General features: G+C 47.4%; 8 protein-coding genes across 8 annotated transcripts; 3 read left to right on the top strand and 5 right to left on the bottom strand.

Annotated features, from left to right (window-relative positions):
- Positions 1–1266: 1266 nt before the first annotated feature.
- On the top strand, positions 1267–3343 carry N7481_013493 (uncharacterized protein; the record flags this gene model as incomplete). The annotated part of the gene is made up of 10 exons (XM_057272712.1): positions 1267–1378; positions 1468–1555; positions 1624–1707; positions 1772–1801; positions 1909–2047; positions 2110–2433; positions 2639–2754; positions 2850–3013; positions 3070–3164; positions 3221–3343. The coding sequence occupies 10 exons, from the start codon at positions 1267–1269 to the stop codon at positions 3341–3343; spliced, it is 1275 nt and encodes a 424-aa protein (XP_057115344.1).
- A 480-nt stretch (positions 3344–3823) lies between these two features.
- N7481_013492 (uncharacterized protein) lies at positions 3824–5505 on the bottom strand (the record flags this gene model as incomplete). The annotated part of the gene is made up of 7 exons (XM_057272711.1): positions 3824–4259; positions 4319–4386; positions 4440–4654; positions 4712–5091; positions 5148–5320; positions 5378–5403; positions 5466–5505. The coding sequence occupies 7 exons, from the start codon at positions 5503–5505 to the stop codon at positions 3824–3826; spliced, it is 1338 nt and encodes a 445-aa protein (XP_057115343.1).
- Positions 5506–6961: 1456 nt separating this feature from the next.
- Positions 6962–8333, bottom strand: N7481_013491 (uncharacterized protein; the record flags this gene model as incomplete). The annotated part of the gene is made up of 4 exons (XM_057272710.1): positions 6962–7872; positions 7946–7960; positions 8024–8171; positions 8268–8333. The coding sequence occupies 4 exons, from the start codon at positions 8331–8333 to the stop codon at positions 6962–6964; spliced, it is 1140 nt and encodes a 379-aa protein (XP_057115342.1).
- Positions 8334–9463: 1130 nt separating this feature from the next.
- Positions 9464–11324, top strand: N7481_013490 (uncharacterized protein; the record flags this gene model as incomplete). Its single annotated transcript, XM_057272709.1, has 8 exons — positions 9464–9597; positions 9661–9810; positions 9880–10049; positions 10102–10126; positions 10198–10526; positions 10609–10713; positions 10774–10987; positions 11060–11324. 8 exons carry the CDS (start codon positions 9464–9466, stop codon positions 11322–11324), a joined length of 1392 nt encoding a protein of 463 aa, XP_057115341.1.
- Positions 11325–12408: 1084 nt separating this feature from the next.
- On the bottom strand, positions 12409–13821 carry N7481_013489 (uncharacterized protein; the record flags this gene model as incomplete). The annotated part of the gene is made up of 1 exon (XM_057272708.1): positions 12409–13821. The coding sequence occupies one exon, from the start codon at positions 13819–13821 to the stop codon at positions 12409–12411; it is 1413 nt and encodes a 470-aa protein (XP_057115340.1).
- A 2265-nt stretch (positions 13822–16086) lies between these two features.
- N7481_013488 (uncharacterized protein) lies at positions 16087–18682 on the bottom strand (the record flags this gene model as incomplete). The annotated part of the gene is made up of 2 exons (XM_057272707.1): positions 16087–18540; positions 18608–18682. The coding sequence occupies 2 exons, from the start codon at positions 18680–18682 to the stop codon at positions 16087–16089; spliced, it is 2529 nt and encodes an 842-aa protein (XP_057115339.1).
- A 1630-nt stretch (positions 18683–20312) lies between these two features.
- On the bottom strand, positions 20313–21677 carry N7481_013487 (uncharacterized protein; the record flags this gene model as incomplete). Its single annotated transcript, XM_057272706.1, has 1 exon — positions 20313–21677. One exon carries the CDS (start codon positions 21675–21677, stop codon positions 20313–20315), a length of 1365 nt encoding a protein of 454 aa, XP_057115338.1.
- Positions 21678–24211: 2534 nt separating this feature from the next.
- On the top strand, positions 24212–25172 carry N7481_013486 (uncharacterized protein; the record flags this gene model as incomplete). The annotated part of the gene is made up of 2 exons (XM_057272705.1): positions 24212–24867; positions 24923–25172. The coding sequence occupies 2 exons, from the start codon at positions 24212–24214 to the stop codon at positions 25170–25172; spliced, it is 906 nt and encodes a 301-aa protein (XP_057115337.1).
- Positions 25173–25843: the final 671 nt, after the last annotated feature.

Raw genomic sequence — 25843 nt, 5'->3', positions numbered from 1 at the left:
TCCGCATCTCTGTTGATCATCTTGGAATTATGTATTCTCCCCTCCAGGGCTTGCAAGGTAAAAAGTAAAGACCTGCAACTTGAAACTTGGAACACGAACTTGGAGTAGTATGAATTCGACGAGTAAAAAATACAACTATATTCCTTTCCTGGACGGGAATTTGGACATCCACGAATGAATTATACGGCAGGCGACTACTCCATATTTTGGCGAGGAATTCTAAGGTTTCCAAGATTATTGTTTAGATACTGATATCCAAGTCAGTATTCACGGGGTATTATCATCCCAGTAATAAGGACTTCTCTAAAATCGAAATTGAAGTGCCGAGGCTAACAGCTCTGTGGCATGATCAGAGCAGTACGACACGTATATAGTTTGCGCGAACCCCATGACTTCCAAAGCCGATCCAGCAGTCAATTAAAACATATTTTTATTTCAGTATTTCCCCGGGTACATAAGCACCTTGAAGGTACCTAGGTAACCCTTTTGGCGGTACCCCCGATGGTTTCAGTCGGACATGCCGAAATGGCGGCCGCCTTGCCTCATGTAGCGACATCATTGACATTGAGATATCTTTATTCTGGAACTTTGTTGGCTTGGTCCCCATAAATAGCTCGATTATCTAGAAATAAGATGAACCGTGGCCACAATTCCCCGAATTAATACCTCATATTCGACCAGCATTCTAGCTCCCCCGCATTATGCAGATCATAAAGCAGACAGGAGCAATTGGTGTAACTCTGTAACATGCAATGAGTTATTTATGATACTGCTCAATGCTTCTCTGATAATTGGTAAAATGGCCTAAACAAAAATCAAGCGCCTTTCAGGAAATCTACGACTGATAATATCTTCATTTTCACTATATGAATATATCCGTCGGTGAGCCCGACAGGTATCTACGACAGTAAGATAAGGATAATGATTTAGATATTACGTTTGACTTAATTTGAAAGGATTAGCTGGCATTTTACGAGATATAGCAAGAAAGGGTAACTCGATCCGCTGCAAGGTCCTCTTTGTTTGCTTATCACTTTAAATTAACGGGCATCATAATTCGATCGATTATCCGCTACAAAGAACTGGTATGACCCGAAATTCAATTTTGAGCATTTTAACTAATCTCCTTCTTCCCCTCTCTCGGTCTGTCCGAATCCTGAAAGTTCAAATACTGATGGGTTTCCTTCGCAATGTAGGTAGAAAGGAGCCAAGCCAAGATAAGTTTCTAAGTATTGTCAAAACCATTGGCTCTAAATCACTATCACAATGTCTTTGGATATTCGCAAAGACTCTCTTGGCACAGATGTGCAACCCGACGAAAAAGAAGGGGAAACACTTGCCGCACAGTCCCCAAAGCGAGTCTATAATCTCTGGAGTGGTTAGTAAATCCCCGCAATAAAATCCTTCTCGGACCCATTTGCTAAGCCCAAACTGGCTATTGAAAACTAACATCATTAATTGATGTAGCAACTGCATGGCAGGTTCTCATGATGACAAGCTGGACTTGCAACATCATTTTATTCGATACCGTATATGACATTGGAGGACCGATGATGTTGATATACTCATCGTTAGACTTTCCAGTAATCTACCCGCAAAGAACATAACTAAGACTTCCGCCAGAGTTATTGTTACTATTGGGCAAGGCTTTCTCATGGCATCCCTCGCTGAGATGTGCTCAATCTGGCCATATGCTGGCGGTCAGCAGTAGGTAGAAAGATTTCCGAAGTGAGTGGAACAGAACTTAGAGGTACTAATGTCCTTGAAATAGGGTATTCACCCAAAGGCTTGCGCCTCCGAGGTATGTTTCCCCAAAACATTGACCAGATAATGGACTCTTAGATTCATGATCCCATCACCGGTCAAGGAGAAATTCGCCCAATCTCATTGCTTACTCTTTCATCATAGCGTCCGGAGATTCCTCTCATACGCTATTGGGTGGGTTATATTTCTTGGTGAAATTGCTACGGCAGCCAGCTGTACCATGAATTCCGCACAGGTTTGCATAGGTATCATCCAGATCAGCTACCCGGACTGGGAAGCTACGGTAAGATATTATATCTCTACTAAGAAGTTTGAATTTCAAGGGGGCTTATAAATGACATATAGAGATGGCTGGAATGGCTTATGTATGTCGGACTTACAATTCTGGCACTGACAGCCTCTCTTTCCCAGAAGCACCTCCCATTACTCTCACTGGTGGGAGGGTTTATAGTTATAGTTGGCGCAATTGTGTGGGCTGCCTTATTCCTCGCTTTGGGACCAAAGCAGTCGGCTAGTTTTGTTTTTACCCAGTTTTTGAATAATTCCGGCTACGAAAGTCGTGGATGGGTAGGGATTATGAGTTTCTATACCCCAATGTATGCTTTGTATGGGACCGACGGTATCCTACATATTGCCGAAGAAATGAAGGACCCAGAAAGAAATGCACCGGTGAGTATTCCAGTTCAATCACTACCTGTGAAAACTTCCTATCTGACAAAAATTGCCACAAAGCGGGCTATGTTATGGTCTATGGTTATAAGCGGCACAACCACTTTTCTTGCTGCAATCATCATGGGATTTACTTCTAAAGATTGGGAGTCTTATATGGAAACAGAGTAAGTCACCACCCAGGATTTGATGATTAACCACGCAGATGTTGTGGAGAATAGCTTACAACTTCAGCATTCCGTACGTTACTTGGTTTGTCGATGTCCTCCAAAATCCCGCTGGTGGGATTGCCTTCGTTGTCATAATTCTGATTGTGATCAAGTGAGTTTATCATGCCATTTCATCCATAACTTCATTTTGTCTTCTGCTTTTTACCGAGCCTTTTTGGATATAGGCTTTCATCTAACAATGACTAGTCTTTTTATCTGCATGGGCCTCAATACAGCAGCGTCTCGTTTAACATGGGGAATGGCACGGGACAATGCCCTCCCATTTTCGAACATCTTCGTTCAGATAAATCATACGCTCGATACACCTCTCAACACCCTTATTCTATCAGGAGTAGCACAACTGATTATTGGTATATTCTTCCATCTATCTACACTGACCAAGGTAGTCAACTAACCTCACTCCTAGGTGTGGTGGTTTTTGGCTCCGACTACGCATTTCAGGTGATTATTAGCATTGGACTAGTCGCAATCCAAGTTGGCTATCTAATCCCAACTTTCCTGGTTGGTTTTCACACTTCCGAGACGATGTCTACTTGCGATTACTTAAACATTCCCAGATTGTCGTCACCGGCCGCAAAGCATTGCCGACACCACGAGCCTTTAACCTGGGTGCGGCCGGATGGGCCATCAATATATTTTCCGTCTGCTGGTGTTTGCTGATTAGTGTCATGCTTCTGTAAGCTTTCCACTGTTGCTGTTTATTGATATATAGTATAGAATGTGATTCGGCTAACGGAGTATTCCATCTTGGTAGCTTCCCACTTTATATCCCCGTGGATAAGGCAAACATATGTGAGTAAAATCCACTTCAAAGCAATTGTGCCGGCCGGCTTCACTGACACCAGTAGATAATATGAACTGGGCGATAGTATTGATCGCCGGAACCTTTCTGGTTGTTTTTGTGGACTGGATGCTCCGAGCGCGTCATAATTATTATTTTGCTACTTGAAGCGACGAAGATGTTTTTATCTCAATTTTGCAAATCATAGTAATCATTAGGATTTATCATCCAGAGCTGCGACCTTAGAGAATTTTAAAAGAGTATGTGTTTTCAATTAATACCCTAGCTTTCGATTCGTGTACTGTATGTAAATATCGAATTATACTTCGCGCCATATTATACTATCTACACGGCCTCATTTTTACACATCCCCAACTAATTATTCCTTCCTATGCACATGAAGCGATTCACTCCCCTCAGGAAGTAACCTGGCACCGCCAGAAGAAACAGACCGCCCATCATCAACCTGCACAACAATATCCGTCTTGACAGTCACAAATCCATCATCCAAATGATCGGGCTGTTGTGCTCGAGAGATTCGACTCTCAGAACGCTCGGTACCCCAATGCGACGGATCATTCTCTTCATCTTGCCAATTGCCCGCTGTCGCCGTTGCCGAATCCAGCCATTGGTCCTTCTGTCGTCGCTTGAGCTCTGTATCGTTCGAATTATCCGTATTGTTATTATTATTCTTCGAGCGAGATCGGGACCAGTAACCAAATGGTTTGCCGTCGCGACGGTTGTCAACGATAGAGCGGAGGAAGAGACGGGCGACAGGTGCGCAGGAGGCTAGCAGGATGCTGTAGTTTTCGATCCTGCAAAGGCTCATGTTAGAATTGACAAGGCTGACATATAGTATTTATCGACAACTTACTTCACCCAGAGAACGAATGAGACGATGTTATAAGTAAAATCCAGGCGGTCACCTAGTGATTTGAGTTTCTGTACCACTGCATGTTAGAACTGCGCAAATGAGTATTTTAAGGAGGACCTACATAAGTCTTCACAATCGAAGCAGCACCGGATAGTATAAGAGGACCGCTCAGGGTGAGTGTCTGCCAGATGCGACGTGATCGGACAGTGCTGTTAATTTTGCGGAACTGAGACCAGAATGTATTATTGGGTTCGCGATGTAACGTTCGCAGGAAAAACTGCCATAATTCCACGGCAGCGAGAGCAGCGAGCGCGAAGTCAATAATTGAGTTGAAGCCTGTCAGGACTCGGTTAACATAGTACGATGCAAGTGTAGATCAAATCAAGTACGTACCTCCCTGGACAAAGCCGACGGTCGTTTGGACAGATGGTGATTGACACACGACCGATCCATCCGCAGGCAAAGGAGTCCACATATATTTGAAATATTGAACACGATCCGCGGAGTGATATGGATTAGGCCCACATTGGACAATTATTTGTACGATGGTGACCATATTTGCCACGATTTGCACAATAGCACAGATGATGATCGACATTCGAAGTTTACGATCACTCGCTGCGAAGCATGTCAAGAGAAACCACATCATGCCGGTTCTTGAAACCATCGCCGAGGCGACGGCAATAGGCTGTGACAAAAAGTCCCACTTCATAGCGTGGAATCTTTCCTCTTCACTAAGATAGAAGAAGTGACGCCCGAGACCCCAATTGGCACTGTACTCTAGTTAGTCGGATACTCTTAGAATCCCCAGGATAAGATCAACTCTTACCTTAGTTGAATAAATGTCATATGAGTGACATCAAAGCCATAAGCCACTAGGAAGAACATATCTTCGATGCCCCAAATTCGTCCGGGGGCAGTAACCTGCGGCAGAGCCCAGCGAACCCAAGACTTGACGGCATATCGAAAGAGCAGAGCGACGCCAACCACTCCAGTAAGCGCCTAAGTGACAGGTTAGTTACTCAAAGTACCACATGGATAGTGACAGGCTTGGCCTACCCAGCAAGCGGCAAATGTGCCAGAGCCTATGCATATCAAACATCAGTCAAAGACTACCGGGCCCAACATCTCTGTGCACGCAACTTACCAATATCGACATCTCCTTCTCCGGGTCGGGGGATTTCCATGGCGATGATGTAAGGGTCGGCTTTGTGATCGAGATTCAACTGCAGCGCGCGACTCGCATTCAAATAGCAAGCATTGGCGGGGAATGAAAGAGAAATCGCATTGATGTTGATGGATCAGACAGCACTTGCGCGGATCATATAGGAGTGGGGGTGGAATATGGCACACTTCGGTAGAAAGTCAAAGACCGATTACCTCGCAAACAACGTACAGGTAAACTCTGTCATGGCAGCCCAGTGGACTAAGTTTGACCGGGCCAACAAGGGGGCCGAACTGGGGGGGCTGATCAGGAACGATGATGAATCACAGGAAGGGCGTGGATATCAGGGCCACTGGTTGGTGCGAACCTAATATCACAGAAGTGTGATGGAGAGATTAAATACACCCGAATAATGGATCAAAGGGCCAACAATAGTTCACGGGTGTCCCAAGACGATGTTTGCGCTAAAATTGGACACCACATTAGTACGTATCCCGGTTTCCGAGCAAGACCCGGAGGAATAAAGGATTTGTTCGGTTTCCACCACGCCTAGCTAGTATGTTTCCCTGTGTAGGGGCCTCATTCCTGCAAGGCCCATGTGGACGCGGTGACACAGGCGACATTCCAACGCGAGCTGGGGGAACGAATGGCGACCATGCAAACGCCATGCGACGCCAACGCAAGGGCTGTACAAACCGAGGCCGTGCATTCAATAGTCGATCCAAAGGTTTGGAATGGGGAAAAAGCAATACCCCTCTTCAGCGATTTCCCTTCCGATGAACGGAGCACTATTTTTCTATTGTATCCGTACCAACCCAAGAATCAGGTAAAAGAGATAACCTACAGGAGTTCAGAGCACTGACAGTGGATTCCGGGCGCTAGTTGTCCGGGTCTTGATCGGAAGATCAAATAAGATTCACAAGTGGGTCGTGGGCTTGAGACAAGGTAAGGAGATCCATTCTAGTCTGTTATTGGTATAGTCAGCACATCAGTAGAGGGTATCTCGGCCAATCGAAGCTCCTAATTTACCCGGGAAAAGCTTTCATGCGAACTCAATACCGTCAATTGGTGGGGAGGGGTTGTTTGTGTGATTTGCTCGAGCTCAGAACTCGGATGTGATGAATCAAGCCGATCACCCATCACATTCGACTTGTCAATTCTTAGGTGTTCATGCAGAGCGCAAAGCATGTCGTGAATGATCTGAGTTCGCATTGAGATCAGGCACATCTCGTATAACTCTTGTTCGACTGGATATTTTGTCGGTATTTTACCGAGCCAAAGTAATGTCGGAAAAGACTCCGGAGGATCACTCCACTTGATAACATGCTCATCTCCACTTGTTCCGGTTCCATGACCATGTCAGTATGTATGTACCGGTTACGGACTACGTCAAATTACTTGACACGCTAGGCAAATGAACTAGTTCAACTTGGGGCCAGAACTCAATCCGGCGAGATTCCATTGCTCTGTTAGGTTTATTACTCGGTTTTCAACCTCATCTCCACCAATGATTCACCCGCTCGCACATATCCCTCAAACCCAACCTCCAACCCCGAAACGCTCGCCAACTGCCTCCACTCGGCCGGGCTGCGTTCGCGGCCACCATACAAAGCAATCATACTCGCATGGAGCGAGGTATAAGTCATATTTTTCGCATATTCAATAATAAGCAACCGCGACTCGGCCGTCATCGCTCGCGAGAGCTTCTGCAAAAGCGCCACCGCGTCCAAATCAGGCAGATTGTGCAGGATATGCTGTAGTGAATAAATCCGTGCACCCCGAATCGGCTGCTCGGGACTTTCCTTGTAATTCCACTCCATCAGCCGCACACCGGGGACATCGCCGGCGTCGATCTCGGTGTTGAACTCCTGCACAACTAGATTGGCCTCTTGCAGATGTGGATAAGCCGCCTGAACTTCTAAGAGTAGTTCACCCCGTCCGCCCCCAATATCGACCATAACAGGATTCTGATGCAGAGGTCCTGGTTCGCCAAGGGTTTTGCCGAGATTGTATCCTAGTGAAGCAACGCGGTCCGGAAATGTGCCAAACTTGATGAACTTGCCCACCATGAACTGATTAAAGCTTTCCATGCGACCTTGTTGCTCCATAATCGAATAAGTGTGTTCGTGAGAGAGCTTCTCCTCTCCCATGAGTTTGTAAGCATATTGAATTGGCCCGTCTGCTTCGGTAAATGGATAGGCGAAGTTAGTAGCTTGAAGCTTCTTCATCATGAACGCGCCGGCCATCATCCCTTCGGTTGTAAAATGCACGGCGCCGTGCTGCGCAGAAGGCATGTCAACCATGTGTCGAGTGATTGCATTAGCAGCAAATAAATCCTCAACCACGCGCTCGACTAGGCCTAGTCCGGACATAATGTACAGCGTGTCGGCTAGCCAACATCAGTCAATAAGTAAACAAAACTCATATGAGTAGTAATCAATGGGAAGTGGTCGCATCCATACAGGCAAGTCTGACAGCTGGAAAAATTAGCGAAAATTTACTAAATCAAAGCCAAAGCACTTGGCATACGGGAGATGTACCAATTTCAGGATCTCCAGTGGAACGCGCCCTGATGCGCGCATTGCAGGCATTTGCCACCTCCTCCGCGGTCGCATGTCGGCCTAAACGAACCAATTCGCCAAAGAGATCGAAATGGACCGCGACGGGCACAAATCCAAGAGAAGCCGGCTAACCAGTCAGATTTCGCCCAAAGCAAAATGAATTAAGTTAAGTTCGATTCCAGCGCAAAACTTACCACTGTAATCGTAGCTGCGAGGGCTGCACCGGGGGAATAACAGGAGCCGGCGAAGCCAGACCAAGTAGGCCTGCTAGTCGAGCCAGAAAGGACATGATTTGGCTCACTTGGAAATCGGATGAACGCTACGTAAAGAGGAAAAGACGGATTCGATCGGGTCTGCTGTGCTGGTGTCTTATGTAGATGAAAGGGGTGGTACGTGGCCCAACATTCCCAGCATGACTCCTCCGTACATAAAATAAACCCCCACGAACGAAGAAGTTAGAATGTCCATGTCACTCTGGGAGCTAAACTTGTAACCGAAATACTGCACCAAAGTTGGTTGCCACTTAGTTCGTGAGACGAGTCCACTGCAAGCCTCAAATCCACATATCAAATCAAAGCGACGCGCCAGTAAGGAGAGAGAAAGTCCTCGCCGATCCCAACCAGCGCAAAAGACAAGATAATTTGTGTCTTTCATACGGGCGTTGTATTGTAAAAGGCATAAAGAAAATACAAGAAACAAACTTTAGCCTTGTTCAAAGTATCCAAAACCTAAATGACGCCCTGTACCTCAAAGTGGCGCCAAGTGGAACCCGCGTCCAGAAGGGATCTGCGCGATAATTCAATGTGGAGAGGGGCGTAAAGCCGAGATTTGATCTGTGTGATTCCAGTCCATGGACCGACCAATGCAAGTGCGTTCTCTTCCCTCGGGTAATTGAGGGGATAGAAATAAGATACATACGAGTAGATCGTAAGTTCGAGAGACCCGACCCAACCCAACCTTTGGGTGGATGTGGAGGACGAACTAAATTAGTTAGTCCGTACAATTCGGATAGTTCAGAGAAGAAGAAGGGGGCTATCACTTTCTGCCTTTTTTCCTGATATCATCTCGTATATTTTTCCTACCTGTCTCCTCAACATCTGCGCGACACACGCCACGCGAGAAATCCTCCTGCCATGTGTCAGAATTCAATCTAACCTCCCCTTCTCCTCTCCTTCCATGCATAAAACCTAGGTCTTCCCGGGAAACGATAGTCGCTCGCTCAAGTGCAGGTGCAGGACTCACTCACTTCTCCTTTCTCCTTGATTCTAATTTAGTTCCCCTTGCCGCGTGGCATCCCTTCCGGATATCTACCGAGTCACAATCGGCAATTCTGGTAAATACCAGCACTACTACTCAAGATGGAGAAAGACTCTCCAGTCAACGAGGCACGCGAGATGGACTCTACCTCGCTGTCCCAAGATGCTTCATCGCATGAAGTACACTCGGGAGAATCGAAGGGGGGGTATGGATGAGCGGAATCCGCAGAATTGGAGTCAGAGGCGGAAAACGCTGCTCTTTCTCGCGCTGATGTCGAGCTCTTTACTTGCAGATGGGTATGTATTCTCCACCTCCTGGATGATCATCGCATTTAGGCTAATCCGGTCTATCTACTATAGAGCTATGGTTTGGGGTGGTACTCTTATCACTCCCCAGGCATTGGAATGGGGGATTTCCATCAATAAGTCCGCGACAAGCATGAACTGGGGCATTTTGCTCCAGGGATTCGGTGGACTCTTTGCTGTTCCGCTCGTGGAGGCGTATGGTCGGTGAGAGGAATCCAATCTTGAATAATTTAATGAGTGGTGCAGTGCAATTTCAACTAACTGGCTCTCCAGTTTCCCTGTCTGGATCTGGCCGCAGGTCATCACAATGTTCATGGTCCTGGGAGCCACGCTTTCAACAGACTACAACACTTTTACGGCTTTTCGCTCACTGCAGGGGCTTTTTGGCACTGTCCCTCAAGTAATTGGACTTCCCATTATTCACGACATGTACAGCCCAGAGGGTAAGTAAACATTCGGTCTTAGCGCATTCTCGCAACTTGCTGATTTTATTAGAATGGCCCCGCATGATCAACATCTGGTAAGTTGAAAAGTACTTCCACGTGCACCATCACCATCACTTCCCGAAACTTCAAATCTAATAAAGTATAGGGGAACAACATTCCTCGTCGGACCCTTCCTCGGTCCCGCCATAGCCGGATACATTGGTGCAGGCACAAACTGGGTCTCCTCCTTTGGGGTACTAACAGCTCTATACGGACTATCAACAATTCTCGTCCTTGCCTTCGGCCGAGAAACATACTACAACCCGGATAGACAACCGGGCTCCCTACTAGGCTCTTATTTCGGGTTCGGAAACACTGGCCGACCGAAATGGAAGACGCTGGGATACTGGTGCAAGATCCTAGTGGTTTACGTTTTCCGATTCCCTTTATTGATGACTGGAATTGCCATTCTGATTACGTTTACCTGGCCCATCGGTATGTTTAGCCCTTATCATTTTCCTTTTCTATGAAATATTCTTGCGACACAGTAGTATAGGAACGGTGCTGACGATTTCAGGAATCACCACTACCATCGATACGTTTCTCCACAGTCCGCCCTACCTCTTTGATACAATTGAGGCATCATCCATGCGCTTCGCTGGTGTGATTGGCGCACTATGCGGTATTTTTTTCCATGATAAAGCTTCTCTCGTATGTAGAAAAATTCTAATCAATTTATCAGGTTGGGTATTCGGTCACTTCTTCAACGGATGGATCTATCGCCGACACCAACATGCCTGGCAGACTGAGTATCGACTACACGGAGTATGGTTTCCCATCGGTAGCATGGTCTGTGGACTGCTCACGTATGGACTGACGATGCATTTTGGTAAACACTGGATTGGAATTGCATTTGGGTGGATTATGGTTAATATTGGAATGGTTGGTACAATTGTGTATGTTCCACGCCACCGTCCCTTTCATTCCCGCCCAAAATCCCAGAAAACAGTCATGCTAACTCCAGCCAGGGCTATCACGGCGTATGCATTGGAGAAATACCCCAATCGATCTACGTGCGTCTCTGCCATTCTCAACATGTGGCGAACATGTGGTGGGTTTGCGGTGGGATATTTCCAGCCTGCTTGGATTCAACGGAATGGATTGGGTCTGGTCTTTGGTATACAAGCTATCGTCGTTAGTATTTCCGTTTTGTTGACCATTGTGCCTGTACTGCTGCGAGAGCGACGAAAAGCTGGAGTAATTGGAACGGTTGGAACAGCTGGTACTGCATAAGCCGGGGAGGTCTTCGTCTGATTGCATGTGTAATTATTCTTTCAGTACATTCTTCAAGTTATTCATTGCTAAATATTTCAAGACACAATTTGGTCCCGTGCATGAAAAACTTCCCAGATTTTATTCCACCATGTGAGTTAGCTTGCGCCAAGTTATTCGCAGTAATAGGAAAACATGACCGTCTATGCGCCTCCGGGGCTCCATAACGGCAACCTTGGAACCGGCTCAGGGTCTACACCGCTATATCTAATTTCTTTGAGCTCAGGTAGTCTTTCATCCTATACATATCTTCATGATTTGTCTGTCAGTAGCCAGTATTAGAGATATAAACAGCACTTTTGATCTGCAGGCTTTTCTGGATAGCGTGAAGAACAGAGCTGAGGAATCATCGGATGTTGATATTGATGTTGCTTAATGTTGAAGGGAATAGCCGAGGGCCCCAGACATTAGCTTAGTAGTTGCAGGCAAGAAGGAGATGTATTAAGCTTAACTCCCAATGCAAGATCAGTCAGCATTTGAATCACCTCTTGTAGAACAATGAATACCAACTTGAACTACATACGAGCTCGGGTTAGGTACTGAGTTGTGGGTCTGGCTTATCAGGTTGATATACCAGCTATCTTAGCTTATAAACGGAATTTCGACTCGTTGGCCGGTGGTTTTGGCTCGGCTCGGCTCGGCTTGCCGTCTTGGCCAATTCATTACTTGGTTTCTTTACTGGTAACTAAGGATATCCCGTAAGAACTTGAATTTGAACGTTGGAAATGTTATATTTATTTCTTTGTATGATTGACTATATTTCATCGTCAAATTGATGCATTGATCGGGTCCTTGGATCCCATGCAAGCGACTCGGAGTCTCAAGTCCGTCCAGCAGACAATAAAAGAAAAGGTAAAAGAAATGCAGAGCAGAAGTGCGTGAAATGCCAGCAACGCCTCGCCGATGACCTTGCTGCGAAAAGGAATCGCGGCAGAGAGGAAAATAGAAAGTATGTGCAGAGAATGGTATATATACAAGACAAGACAAGAGGTCAAAAGAAAATGCTAAACGGGTGTTGGTGTTGGTGTTATGTTCATGGCTCGCTTCAAAAGATGTACTCGACTTGAGGACAAGACGACTGGAAGTTTCGCAGAAGCTTCTGCACACGGTGGGTCATCCAGCCGGAGTATGTGCCATTGCTTGCAGCGCCGTGGAAGGTCGTAGAGGCGTGTTTGCAAGTATTCTCTTTCTGGTTCCAGGTGTATTGCAGACACTCCTTGTTCTGCGAGCAGGCTTGGTGGCAGCTCTCCAGCGAAGGCTTGGTGGGTTCATCGAAAATTATATCAGTGGGTGACATGTTGTCCCAATCATCGCGTCCAGCGAGGCTACCGTTGTGAATGAATTCACGGTAGACATCGGCATGGAGGAGAAGAGCATTCTTGCCACTTCTGAACCATGTCCGGTCGAATTGCCACATCTCCTCGATGTCTCGAGGGGTCATGCGGTGGTACGAAACAGCGGGGTAACACCAGGGCTGGCGACCGTAACCCTCGGAGAAGTGATCAATCTCCCAGGGTCGAGTGGTCAGCATCATGGGCCAGGCCCAAGTGAGTGGGATTTTGATTTGGTCAAAGGCCCGCGCGAGGACGCAGTCTCCAGCCCACTCATCGGCGGTCATCTTCTCCAACTCGGCTTGGTGTTTGGAGCGGTATGTTTGAAGACGCTTCATCGCCTCGGCGGAGAGAATAACGCCAGATCCTCCGTAGGCAAACAGGATATCGCCGATTTGCATGGGGCTTCCGATGTAATAGCTTCGAGTGTGGTCCAGGTGGGCCAGCCAGTTGATCAGGTTGGGCCACACGACGTAAGTATCGGCTTCGATAAAGATGTACCACTTGGCATCCGGCATCGCTTCCAATGCCCCATCGATCATGGGCAAGAACTTCCACTTGTCCAGCTTCCATCCGGGGTTGTTGGTCTTTCCAAAGGGACCGTTCTCGTGGTCACCCCATTCTTCATCGGTGAGGCCTTCCCGGCCAACCTGTTGCAAACGATGGTAGATGTTGAACTCGGGCTCGCTGTTCATCGTTGCTTCGGTCACGTTGCTGAGGACATCGTAGGTTGGCACGCCGCTAATGGTTTCCTCATAATCGGAGAAGATGGCGTAGTTGGGGACACATTGGAGGGTGGTGCGGAGCTGCACGGGGACCTTTTGTTGAGACTCCGTGGCGCCAGTCTTCAAGACGACGAAGACATCATCCATATCCCGGCGAATGTGGCCACACTGGTTCTCCTCAAGCTCCTGTTTGGTGGGTTTGGGTGTCTTGGGGGTGGAGTCACTGGTCGGAGGAGTTTTCGGTTCTTCGATGATGATCTGGCCTTGCTCGGCGTGGATAGAATGTTCGGCATTATGGGCGGCGACCGAGTGGCCGTGGGGGTTGAGGTAGAGGTAATAAATCAGGCTCAGGGTAATGAGTGGAGAGACGATGAAAATCCATCGTCGTGGGGAAGTGAACATTGTCGCGGGTTGGAAAGAATGAACGATCAGTAAAGGAGTGTAGAGGAAGGCAGAGCCATGGAGAGGAGCAGAGAGAGGAGAAGAAGTCGTCGCAGTTAGAAGAAGTGAAAGAAGTGAAAGAAGGGTGAAAATGAAGGCGCAGCAGGGACAGAAAAAGGGAGATGGTGATCAGCCTTGACAAAGACAAGACAGGACAGAACGGTTCGCGTTCGCCATTCCCATGCCCCCCTCCCACAGGCTGGCGATCGATGGAGAATTGCAGTTCAGGGACATTGCTGATTCGACGGCGGCAACGAAGCGCTGGAGTGATAGGTCATGCATTGGGGCAAGCTGGAGAGAGATCAGCGACCACGCGGGCCAGGGGCCAACGAGGCCGTGGCGAGGGTTCAAGAACCACCCGCCGACCCACGGCCGGCGTCATCGGTTGCGGGTTTTTTGGCAGACGAAGCAAGGATCGACTGGCGCCGGGGGGCACTGGGGCTGGTGGGGTGTCCAGGAGGGTAGAGATCGCCAGGGATGATGTCTCGGGGCAGGCGTTTAGCTGAAGCAGAGTGCAGAGTACGAGTTCTCATGGATCAAGTGCATGTACATGCAGCAGATTGAGGGTACTCATTCTTGTTCCAAGGGTTTCAAAGTTAAAGTTGACTGTGTTGAAGGTGAAACTGTGGGGAATGTTGAAGTGGAGAAGAGGCGAAGTCGGCGAACCGAGGTTGATCTTGATGGATGACTCAGCATTCTGCTGACAGCTGAAACAAGCACAAGTCCACAATCTGTTTATGTGATAGTATGAGTTACAATAGTTTGAAGAATTGTTTAAATTGCTCAATTAAACTACAGCCCCTTGCTTCAGCAATTGGACTCGAGCGTAGTTGGAAAATATAGTCAAATCACGGAAGTGTGGCCTCCAGAGCAATGCCTCTACGAACTCACTGGAAATACATAGCCCTACTAGGTGGACATATATCCAACTTCGAGTGTTACTAGTATTTTGCCCTCTTTACTTTCAGACACGCCAGAAATGCGTTTTCGTCCATGCTGCGTGTTTCAAATATTATTCCTTAGCGCTCCGTAATTATTAGCGGCACATCTATATTACTGTGGGTGCACAATATTACCGAGTTGCATGATGTATGAGAAGGAATATCGACTACTGGTACCTGGGCAGGTAGAAAAGCCTTTCATAACCCTCATTTGTTCTTAATAGACATTCAAATTCTTCATCTCCATTTTATTCAGTTCAAATATTTTCATTCTAATATGCAAAATTGCAATATCTCGCCCATAAACACTGGACTCGTATACTGGTATGTCTCTCCCAACTCAACAACCTTGGAAGCCATTTACTCTACCCAGAGATAACCAAGCCACCTTGGAGCGGCAGGGCTGTCGCAATAAAAGTGATATCAATTACCCAAGAGTGATGAAACACTAGTCGCGATATAAGCGTCTTTTTGAAAATTGCCGCAAACTTGAACCCCTGATCTCCACAATAAACCCCTATCATGACGCCGTATTCGACCAGCTCTTTTAAATATGACATGGCTATGGAGTACCAGTAAATATGTAGAACCCGAGTCGATCTTCGTCCCCGCTACTCCGTACTCTGCATTTTATTTCGTCATGGGCAGTGCTTCCAGGACGTGGCAGTGCACGCTCACCGTGCCCCTCCACACGAAAATCCTCGAGCACGTCAATAACCTCCACTCGATATCGTTCAATAGTATGCAATAGATTGTTGTAGCCTGCTTTAAAGATGATTAAGCTTTTGGTGGAGCAACTACTTACCCGTTCGGTTCTTTTTAGTTTCAATGGGATCTTCAGGGGTAGATGGCACGTGGGGGAGGGGCGTTGACGTAGATTCACCATGATAAAACATTCAAAATAACTGTTGTCCGCATCCAAGACCACCAATTAATTTTTATTGCCCGAATAGCTATACTTGTGCACATGAAAGTGTCATAATAGTGGCATACCCGCCAAGGCCGGTATAGTGGGCAACACCCACTGTATAACAACAGCCAAAATGGAAATTCAGAGCTATTTACATAAATTTTCAACATATATATACAATCCCCCTCCCATCACCCCATCTCCACTATATCACCCCCTCCTCCCATATCATTCATCTACTATCGATCTCCAACATCCCGAAACGTCTCCGGAAAGAAACCAGGAGGCGGCCAAATATCCGCAATAGAAGGCGGATGAACAAGAGGCTGCGAACCAAGCCGATCAGGATCATGACAGAAAGCCTGGAACGTGGAGTCATCTCAGGAATCCGAAATCTTTCAGTCCTGCTTCGCGGTTGTGAGACCATTCTGTTGTGTCGAGGTAGGCTAGGTCTTTGAATATTGCGTCTAGATCTTCGGGGACGGGGACTGGGACTGGACCGGGGCCGGGTATAGAGTTGGAGGTTGGGTAGGGATTTGGATTTGGATTTGTGGAATTGGATAGGATTGAGGGTGAGTCGGGGGTTGAGGGGTGTTGTGAATGTTGGTGTGGGTGTGGGTGTGGTTGTGGATGAGATGGATATACTGCATCTGGTCGTTGTTGTGGTTGCGATTGTGATTGTGGTAGTTTCTCCATCTCCATTGGTTCTAATGGTCCAGACCTATTATCCACTGGCATCATGGCTAGATCCGTGTTCTCCATGATAGTGTCCTTTGGCGTTAATGACTGCCCGTCTACCGGCATGCTGATTCCCATGATGGAAGATGCGTAGTTTACTTGCTCAGGCACAGGAACAGGTACACTCGGAACGCCCGTGATCGGCGCTGGCATGACTCCACTTCCAAAGGTTGTTGTTGACGGGTTATACCCATTCGGCTGGGTCTGTGTCTGTGATTGTGTCTGCTGAGACCGCTCCATCGCCACAACAAGAGACCCATAAGCAGGCCAACTCGACACAAGAGCAGCAGTCTTCTGACGAAACTCATCCGCCCACCGAACAAACGGGAACGAATCCGGCGCATCAACATTCTGCCGTAAAGAGAACGCCTGTTCAGAGATAGTCCGAAGACCGAACTCAAACATAGGCGGCAGACCACAAATCGGGAAATTATCCAGATGCTGCGCCAACATGGATAACCCGCGATAAAGTAATTTCTTCGCACCCTCGGTCGCGGGTCGTTGCGAGCGATGTAAGCCCTGTTCTCCCGGGATGAGAGAGATATACAACCAGAGTAGGGTCGCGACATATGTTAGTCCTAGATAACTTTGGTGCGGTAGTAGTGCCGAGTGTCGTTCTGGGTAGATACTTTCCGGACCGATTAGACGACAGCCGAGTGGGAGTCCGTCGTCCCATTGTTTTAGGTCCATGACTAGTTGCTGTGCGAATGTGGAGGGTTTGTACCCCATTGAGAGATTGCGCGAGATCTTGTTCAGAACACTGGCTAGTTCGACCAGGCGATTGAAGCAGCTTAGAGACATCAGCGGTCCCCGACGAGGGGGAACTTTCCCATGCGCGGTGCTGGCGCTGGTGCTTGTGCTGGCGCCGGCCGTAGGAAGAACATCCGCCCAAGAATTCCACTCTTCCAATCCATCTTCTTCCAATAAACCGACCGGTGCAATATCATTCGCCGACATAGCCGGACAACGCCGAAGCCGGAAAGAAAGAAGTGAATCGATAACAAAACAGCCCAGAAACACCGCCTTGCCCTGCCTCGTCTCGTCAGATCGTCGCATATCTGTGGAAGTGCCCAGACCAATCGCAATCGCCATGCGCACTGCTTGTCCACTTAATAACCATGCCGCTGTCCAATCTTCCAGTCCCATATTCACCAACGTGAGTAGTAGTAATGCCTGGATGTGACCGAGTTCGTATCGGTCTTTTTCGAGAGGAATGAGATGGCGCGAGATGGTGTAGTACTCTTTTGCCAGTGAGAGTGTGCCGGCGGGACTGGAGCGAGGATCGGTTCGGGATTGAGTGATTGTGTAGCTGAGGATTGCCCATAGTGCGGCGTGGTCGCCGGAACCGGGGCTTGTGGCTGTGAGTGAGACGGCGGTGTTTGCGTAGAGGTAGGAGGCGCGGAGGGTATTGTGTTTTGCGAGGATTGGGAGCCAGGAGTGTGTTGCTGCGAAGTAGATGTCGAGGAGTTGGGAGGTTTGCGCGGGTAATTGGAGAGTTTGCGGAGAGGAAGAGGTGATACCGCGATCGGACTGTGGATGCGAGTGCGACTGTGACTGTGACTGTGACTGCGACTGTGCCAATCGTGTGCGCTTCGCAGTGGGCGAGTGCGAGGACGAATGCGAAAGTGAAACAGGACCGACAATTCGCGGCGCAGTCGGGCCTAGTGGACTCGATTCTCTCCCAAAGCGATACCCCCAACCACCATCTAGATCATCATTCGGATTGCGCGACCGTTTCCCCGTCCCGGCAGCTGTCGCAGGAGTCTGTTCCGAGCTGGAGAGCATTTTCTCCAGCGCACCATAAAGACGACTCGTTTTCCAAGTTTCATGTAAACTCTCGGAAGAAGTATCCTCGGACCAGATAGACATCAATTTAGCGCGACGATCGGCAGAGTCGGCGGTCGCGCCGAGCATGGCCAGCATGTTATCCTCGAACCCGTCGATGTTACATATCGATAGCGCCCAGAGCTTCTCGAGTCCGCGGACGTAGCCCTCGGGGAGACCGCGTTTCTTTGCGTGGGGGTCGTAGGAGCAGGATTGGCCGGTGGCCTGGCAGGCGGAGCATGTGGGACGAATGCCGTCGCATTTGTCCTGGAGATGTGAGTTAGTAGGGATCGCTTGAATGTGGGATGGGGGTAGCTGGGAGGAATTGGGGTACCTTTTTGCTGCGACAGCGGTCGCAGGCGCGTGAGACCCTCTTTCGTCGAGGGGCCTTGTCGGAACCCTCATCCATGAGGAGTGAGTTGAGCAGGACACATGCTATGTCTGCGGAGGAGGGGGAGGTGAATTGAGGGAGTTGCGTGGAGAGCGGAGGAGTGAAGAGTGGAGGAGCGGAGTGGAAGTGGAAGTGGAAGTGGAAGTGTTTAAAGTAAATCGACGCAATCGGATGGATTACGCAAGGCAGCCAACCAGAGGCGGTGAATATAGTTGTAGGCTAGGATTATAGAATTAATAGAAATAATAGAAATACTAGTTGAGATACTAGTTTAGAAATAGTAGAATTACTAGAATAGAAACTTGAAAAGTATGAGATATTCCAAGGCTGTAAGGAGTTCTGCTTCCCCACATCCCCACGATGTGGGAGATACATCCCTACAGTGTAGACAGTGTAGTGTACTATAGTATAGCGAACTAGTAGATAACTGATAGAGTACACTCGTGAGTAGAATACTTCTCATACTACCCTGCAACTATCTACTCTGCCTATCCCACTGGCATTCATCTAATATTCCGTACTTCCTATACTTCCACCGTATAACCGACTACCGCCAACTGCCGATCGTCGGCAGTTTCCAGCATCCCCACGATATTCCCAGATATTCCCAGATATCTCAGTGACGCAGCTAAACACTAGTCAAACTCAGGGTTTAGGGTACAATTTAGGGTAGAATAAATAGAACAAACACAGCCTCCTTTTCAAACCGGACTGATCTGATCTGATCTTCCCGGCTCGCAAGTCTACCCTACGGCATCCCGATGTATCCCCGTCCCGTCCCATTTCCTCCCGATCGGCTGATCGCTTCCGAAGGTGCGGGTTCCCTCCGCGGCTTCGGGTGCTCCACGGAATACTTACATGACTGAGATATTGTGATAGTACTAGTATACTAGTATACTAGCATATTAGCATCCATAGATACTCTAGATGAATATTTCACAGATCATCTACTGCAAATAATTCTACATGGTATCCAATTCCATTCCCTCGATGTCTCACTTCGAATTTAATTTTAGGCGCGGATAAGGTTTTTGCCGGGTATACCTCCATATTGCCAAGACCTTGCACTGCCCAGGAAGACGATGGGTAGAGGATGGAGTATACTAGGTAGTACATTTCTATATATATACTACTAGTAGTATGTTGACACTGCCTGTGTTAATTAAGCTTAATATTAATTCTATTTTTGATCTTGATGGTCTAGGCGGGATCAGATCTTCGGGGAAAGAGTGGAAGAGCTTACGTCTGAAGCAGGTGTCTCACAGAGGAGGAGCCATATGTTTAGTAATATAAAGTAAAATATCGAGATCAAGGCCAGCAACCAACAAGCAGGTAACCAGACACTAGATGAATCAAGAAAATAGATTTTCAAAAATATTATGGCAGGTCCTAATCAACTTTAGTTGTGGAGTGAATCTATTCAAAGATACACATCCATGTGGCTGCACGTTCTAACCTTGGAACTAACAAGCTGTGCAGGAATCTATTATGATGTATTGTAATAGTACAGTTGCTAGCAAGCGGCTTTTCTTTTCTCAGGTCCGACTGCCAATATTTACGCATTTACGACACCGGGTCGTACAGTGTCTTGATTGGGAATTCTACTAGTAGGAGCAAAGTGGTGTCAATTGGAAAACAATCTAACTCTTCAGGCATATCTTCTTGGTATATTTAAACGATTAGTAGATCCTAGCACTCGTGGCGCCTCCTCGCACAGAGCATTATACACAGCTTCATCGATAATCGGAGCTGCCGCACCCATAGCCGGCATTGCAGTGCCAAACCATAGTGGCATGGCAACGAACACCCCCAGCCCCGTGACCGCTCCCACTCCGAGTCCAAACGCGAGACAGGCACCATTAATACCCCAACCTACTGCTGGGATTGTTGTGGCGACAGAAGCTCCCCGTGCGATATTGTTCCACCCATTGGCGTCAAGAACATTTGCAACCCCATTCAGGAGCCCAGCAGGGGCTGCCGGAAGATTGAGCTCAACCAGCTCCTTGCCCTTATGTTTCTCTCCCTCAACTCGTAATGGGCTAAGGCTGTCTGGGAAATGAAGGGGCTCTTTGATAGAGATAGTGTACCAAGATGGACAAAGAAGGTGGAAGACAACATTCTTCCCGTTCACCGACTCGTCTATTAAAGTTCGCCTAACATCTTCCATGAATCGACATATCGTATCCAGATTATCTGCCTTGGCACAGAATTCAGGTGGTAGAGGGTTACCCCTGATCATCCTATGAAAAGCCCCATACCAATTCGTGTCAGGGTGGTAGACGAAAAAACGATGGTTTTTCAACTCTGCCGTATCGACATCATTCATCCTTTTTTGGATATAATCATAGACGGGTTTGGCAAAACCATCGGGTCCACCAGCACCCGAAACTTGAATGCTATTACCGTCATTGAGATGATCACTAATCACATTTAAGGCCTGGATTGCCTGGTTCGCTTGAGCGATTTGAATGGATGTAACCGTCTGCATCCAGCGTCCATAGTAGTTGATATGATCAACGAGTGACTGTCCAATGATATTGATGCCGTTGATTTCCCTGACCACGTTTTCCGTCGAAGTTGAAATAATGTTTGAGCCCCTGCCCGTCATGAGAGCAGCGTTTGTCACCACAGTATCTAGACTGAGATCTAGTGAATTATCGGACCGCGCGGTTTGGTGCATCAATTTCTTGACTATCTCCAGCTGCATCTGGGTGGAGATATCATCCGAGCCGACTTCTGCGACAGGAAGGTCGGCATTAGGCCGGTTTGGCTCCGAATGTTGCTCCACAATGTTCTTCCCAATACGCCAGATTATCCCACCAGCATCACTGGCAATATCTGCTGGCCGGCATAATTTGCGAACTAGCGCCTCAATTGCATCTGACTCTTTCGCAAAAGGGGCCAATTTGTCTTGGTGATATCTCAGGTAAGCTTCGGCGAGAGGCAAGTCCGGGTAGCGCTGCTGCAAGAGATACTCAAACTCTGCAAAATGAGCTCTAGATATTCCATCCATCTGGTAGAAAGCAAGTGATTAGGCTTTAGAATGAGAATGCTGGACTCAAACTAGCCTTACGATGATCAAAACAGAGTAAAAAAGTTAAAGTTTTTGTATCGTAGAAGATATAACTAAGAAAAGTTGAAATGAACGAAGTTGAAGATATTTCATAGCCTCTCGGGTGAGATGATTGAAAGTTTATATATTGACCTTATGTTTACAATATTGACCGGTGGTATAGGAACATCATGATGGCGCCAGCTATACTTGGGCGCTTGGTCAAACGAGCAAGGCACAGGAAGACGTTCGATGGTCAAAGCCAACAACTCAGCCTTGAAGGTAAATGAAACAAAAGCAATCCTGTTTTTAGCGGTGGCGTATATGGTTGGATTATACATAAAGTCCAACTTTAGTCAGGTTTCTAGTGCTGGTGTTTATTCGCGGATGATTGGTTATGTATCAAACTTGTAGCGCGCGGTTAGGTAATAGATGCGAAGGGAGGAGAGGGTATACGTAGCACTAGCATACATTAAAAAGAAAAAAACAACAACCCATTTTATCAGATAGCCAGTAGATTATTTCCAGAGTCACTGTCGCGGGGTTTGAGGTCCGCAGTTTTGTGACGGGCATCCGAACTCCTAAAAATGCGAGATCCGCGAACAAGGTCATGAAGAAGTGAATGGATCTTAAGGGGGGGCAGAAGACACTACCATTTCTGCGGGAGCATCAAAAAATCAGGAACAAATTTTTAAAATCTTTTTATAAAAAAAAAAAAAAGTAAGCCGGGTTGCCCGAGTTATCGACTTTCGGAAATCAAGCAAAAAAAAGGTCCATGCCGGGTTCGAACCGACGACCTTTCGGAAGTTTGTCTGACCGATCAAAACCGAACGTCATTCCACTAGACCAATGGACCTTGGATGATATAACAGCTCAGTAGTTCAATATATAATAGCGATACTACCTAAGTAGTATACTAGTAACCAGGAGTCCACTCATCCAGGTTCTCCAATCTACAGTAGATAGTTCTCGTCTTTTCTATCTAATTACCACCATCATCGTGTCTCTTACTAATCCGGATGGATCCTTAAGCATAGTATGTTGCTTTGCAATAGAAGAGAGTTGACCGTGTACTGGGGACAGAGCTTCATGTTATGTTTTATCTAGATATATATAACCTACTACTATGGCATCAATACTAGTAGGTAGTTCACTTGTGAAACAAATTAAGTACTATGAGGTGCTTGAAAGGATCTCGATTATACCAGGGGGCGGTGTAAGGAATCATTGTTAGTAGGCCATCCACTTTTGTACATATATACGAGTACAGTAGTATAGTATCACATAATCAGTTTTGATATTCCTCCGGTCGCAGAATTTGTTACTTGGTTCCCAGATAGCACAACGTTGCTGCTCAGATTACCAAACGAAGATGGTTCCAAACCGGGAATATCTGATCGGCATGCCATCATTGCCAATGATCCAGCTCCCATGAGAAGAGAAATCCCGGGAAAGTCCAACACCGAGCTGGAATCCTGGACCTTGTACTACGGACAACGAGTTCTCAAGATACCACATGACTATTGTGCGAATAAAGCAAAGGAGTATCAACATTTCGCTTCCGTTCCTGGTATATGTTTCTTTGGCTGCAATTCTGATCACGTTCTTCATCTCGGAGAAGTCAATAATAGCAGATAACATCGACCTCTTTCCTAGGTATATTTGCTCTCTCATCTTCAAGTTCTCCTTCTCGTGTTCGTCTTGGCGCTAGCGAAGTCGCTACTCTTAGCACCAGCCTGAGGCTGTCATTTAGGCCAGTAAGAACAGCGCGAGTTCAAGTTTCTTGGACATACCACACTACAATGGATAAAGATACAAGCCATGATACGTATCTGGTGGGCTATTGGTGAATGAAACTGTGGGTGTGTGAGCATCATGATTGCAATTGGGTTCACGGACGTAAAGACATCCTGGCGGAGAGGGAAAGGGAAGGCTCTGCAAATCCTGACGAAGCGACGACTTTGGCGCTCTATATTCTCATGAAGTGCCGGAATTCTATCCGTAACACATTGCAGGTAGCGTATTCCGGGAATAAGAATGATAATGCCGAGAGTCGGGATCTCGGGATACGGCCCGTGCGTGGGCCAAGAGATCCAGATCTGCAAACATTATTCTTAAAGGTGGTGCAAACAATGCAATACCCATGGATGAAGTTGAAGGTTTAATTCATGCTTAATCCACCTCATATCCCGAGATATTCGAATTAACCTCCCGGTCGTCAATCCAATCTCCCGGTAGACACCGCAGGATGCGGCCTCGGCTTTATTTTAAGGCCGAGAGACCAAATGGGGCAAAAAGGTGCGCTTCGGATACGGCTGTAGACCGTGACACTTTGGATCATTTATCTCAAGTGTATATAAAGAGGATCATTGACCAGCTCCACTTCCAGTTCTAACCCACTTCACTCTACATACTCATTGTCCCTTAAACATCTACACCATTTATCATTTCTACCGCCATCTCACCAACCCATCAACCCCACCATCACCATCACCATGACGGACCCCAAAATCGCCAACTTCGACCTAATCCAAGCCCCGTACAAAAAGGTCGGCACCCACGAAATCCGAACAGACATCCTCATCCCAAAATCCGCCCCCGCCAGTCCCCGCCCCATAATCATCCGCTACCACGGCGGCGGCCTCGTAATGGGCGACAGTCTATTTATGTTATTCTTCCCACACTGGCTATCCGATCTAGCCACAAAGCACAACGCAATAATCGTATCTCCAAACTACCGCCTCCTACCCGAAGCAACCAGTCCGGAGATCTACGCCGATATCGAAGATTTCTGGACATGGCTGCATTCGTCCGAGTTCAGCGCTATATTGAGCAGTCACTCCGTGCCCACGGAGGCGGATTTAACCCGCATACTTACGGCCGGTGATTCGGCGGGTGGTTTGTTGAGCATATATACCGCTTTATCGCATCCGAGAGCGATTCGTGCCGCGACGGCTTCGTACCCGATGATTGAACCGGGTGCGTTTTCGTCAGCGCGGGTGCATCCGCCGTTTGGTCATTCGACGCCCGAATCGGTTTATGAGGAGTATATGGCTAGTGTGGAGTTGGGGAGCGTGAAGTCCTCGTGGTCTGTGCCGGAGAGTTTGACGTTTATGCTTGCTGCGGGGGAATATGGGCATTTGAGTGGGTTGTATGAAAGGGGTACGGAGGGGGCTGATCGTGGGGTTCTTTATCCTTTTGTTAAGCTTGAGAGTGAGGGGGGTTGAATTTCCGAAGGGTGGGATTGCGGTTATTCATGGAAGGCAGGATAGTCTTGTTCCTATTGGTGATGTGGAGGGTTTCGTGGAGAAGGCGCAGGGGCTTGGGTTGGGGGGTCCGGGTGTTACGCTTACTGTTAGGGATGGGGAGCATGGGTTTGATGGAGATTTGAGGTTTGATGAAGAGGAGTGGATGCAGGAGGCTTTTGAGGGGGCTGTTGCTGCTTGGTTGGAGTAGTGGGTGGGTGTATATAGTACTAGTAGATATACTCGTAGCTAGTAGTGAAGAGTACTAATATATTTATGTTGTGTTACAACTGGCGGTGTTCAATACGATCAATGCCGAATGTTTCTTTTTCCTTTTTCTTTTCCATATTTTCGGACAGCACTTTACGGGATATTGTAGAACCGCATAACAAAAGGCCTGATGGTAACAACGACATTCAAGGCAAAATTGCAGACCAGAACCATGCTGTTTTCAACATATGGTTTCTCGTGGTCCACAATCCATCCTGGAAAGTAGTAGTGACAGGAGACTAGTTTATATGTTGTTATTGACCTAGGTGGGTCATGTAGAGTAGTTGATGAACCTTACCTGGGAGGTGCGTAGAGAGATCCGCATTCTCTGGAAGGGGGTTGAGGAAGGGCAAGTATGATGGGGTGTTTGGCAGTAAGGGTGGTAGATAATTCTTCCAGATGTACTTAACACTGGATTGGTAGTATTTGTAAAATTCGATCAATAGAATGTTAAAAGCTGGGTGCGTGATAGGACGGCGGGGCGTGCGAAGGAATCAAGAATGATGACTACTCGTACAAAGCCCCATGATGATAAGGGGAGCAATAAGAAGGCAGAACTGAGAATGGAAGAGCGAGAAGAGAAGAAGAAGAAGAAGAAGAAGAAGAAGAAGC

Source organism: Penicillium waksmanii, assembly GCF_028829765.1.
Source record: "Penicillium waksmanii strain IBT 27052 chromosome Unknown utg000011l:1.0-400869.0:1.0-401085.0, whole genome shotgun sequence".
Classification (NCBI taxonomy): Eukaryota; Fungi; Ascomycota; class Eurotiomycetes; order Eurotiales; family Aspergillaceae; genus Penicillium; species Penicillium waksmanii.
The sequence above is the reverse complement of the archived record's forward strand: the minus strand, read 5'-3'. Positions and strand labels throughout refer to the sequence as shown.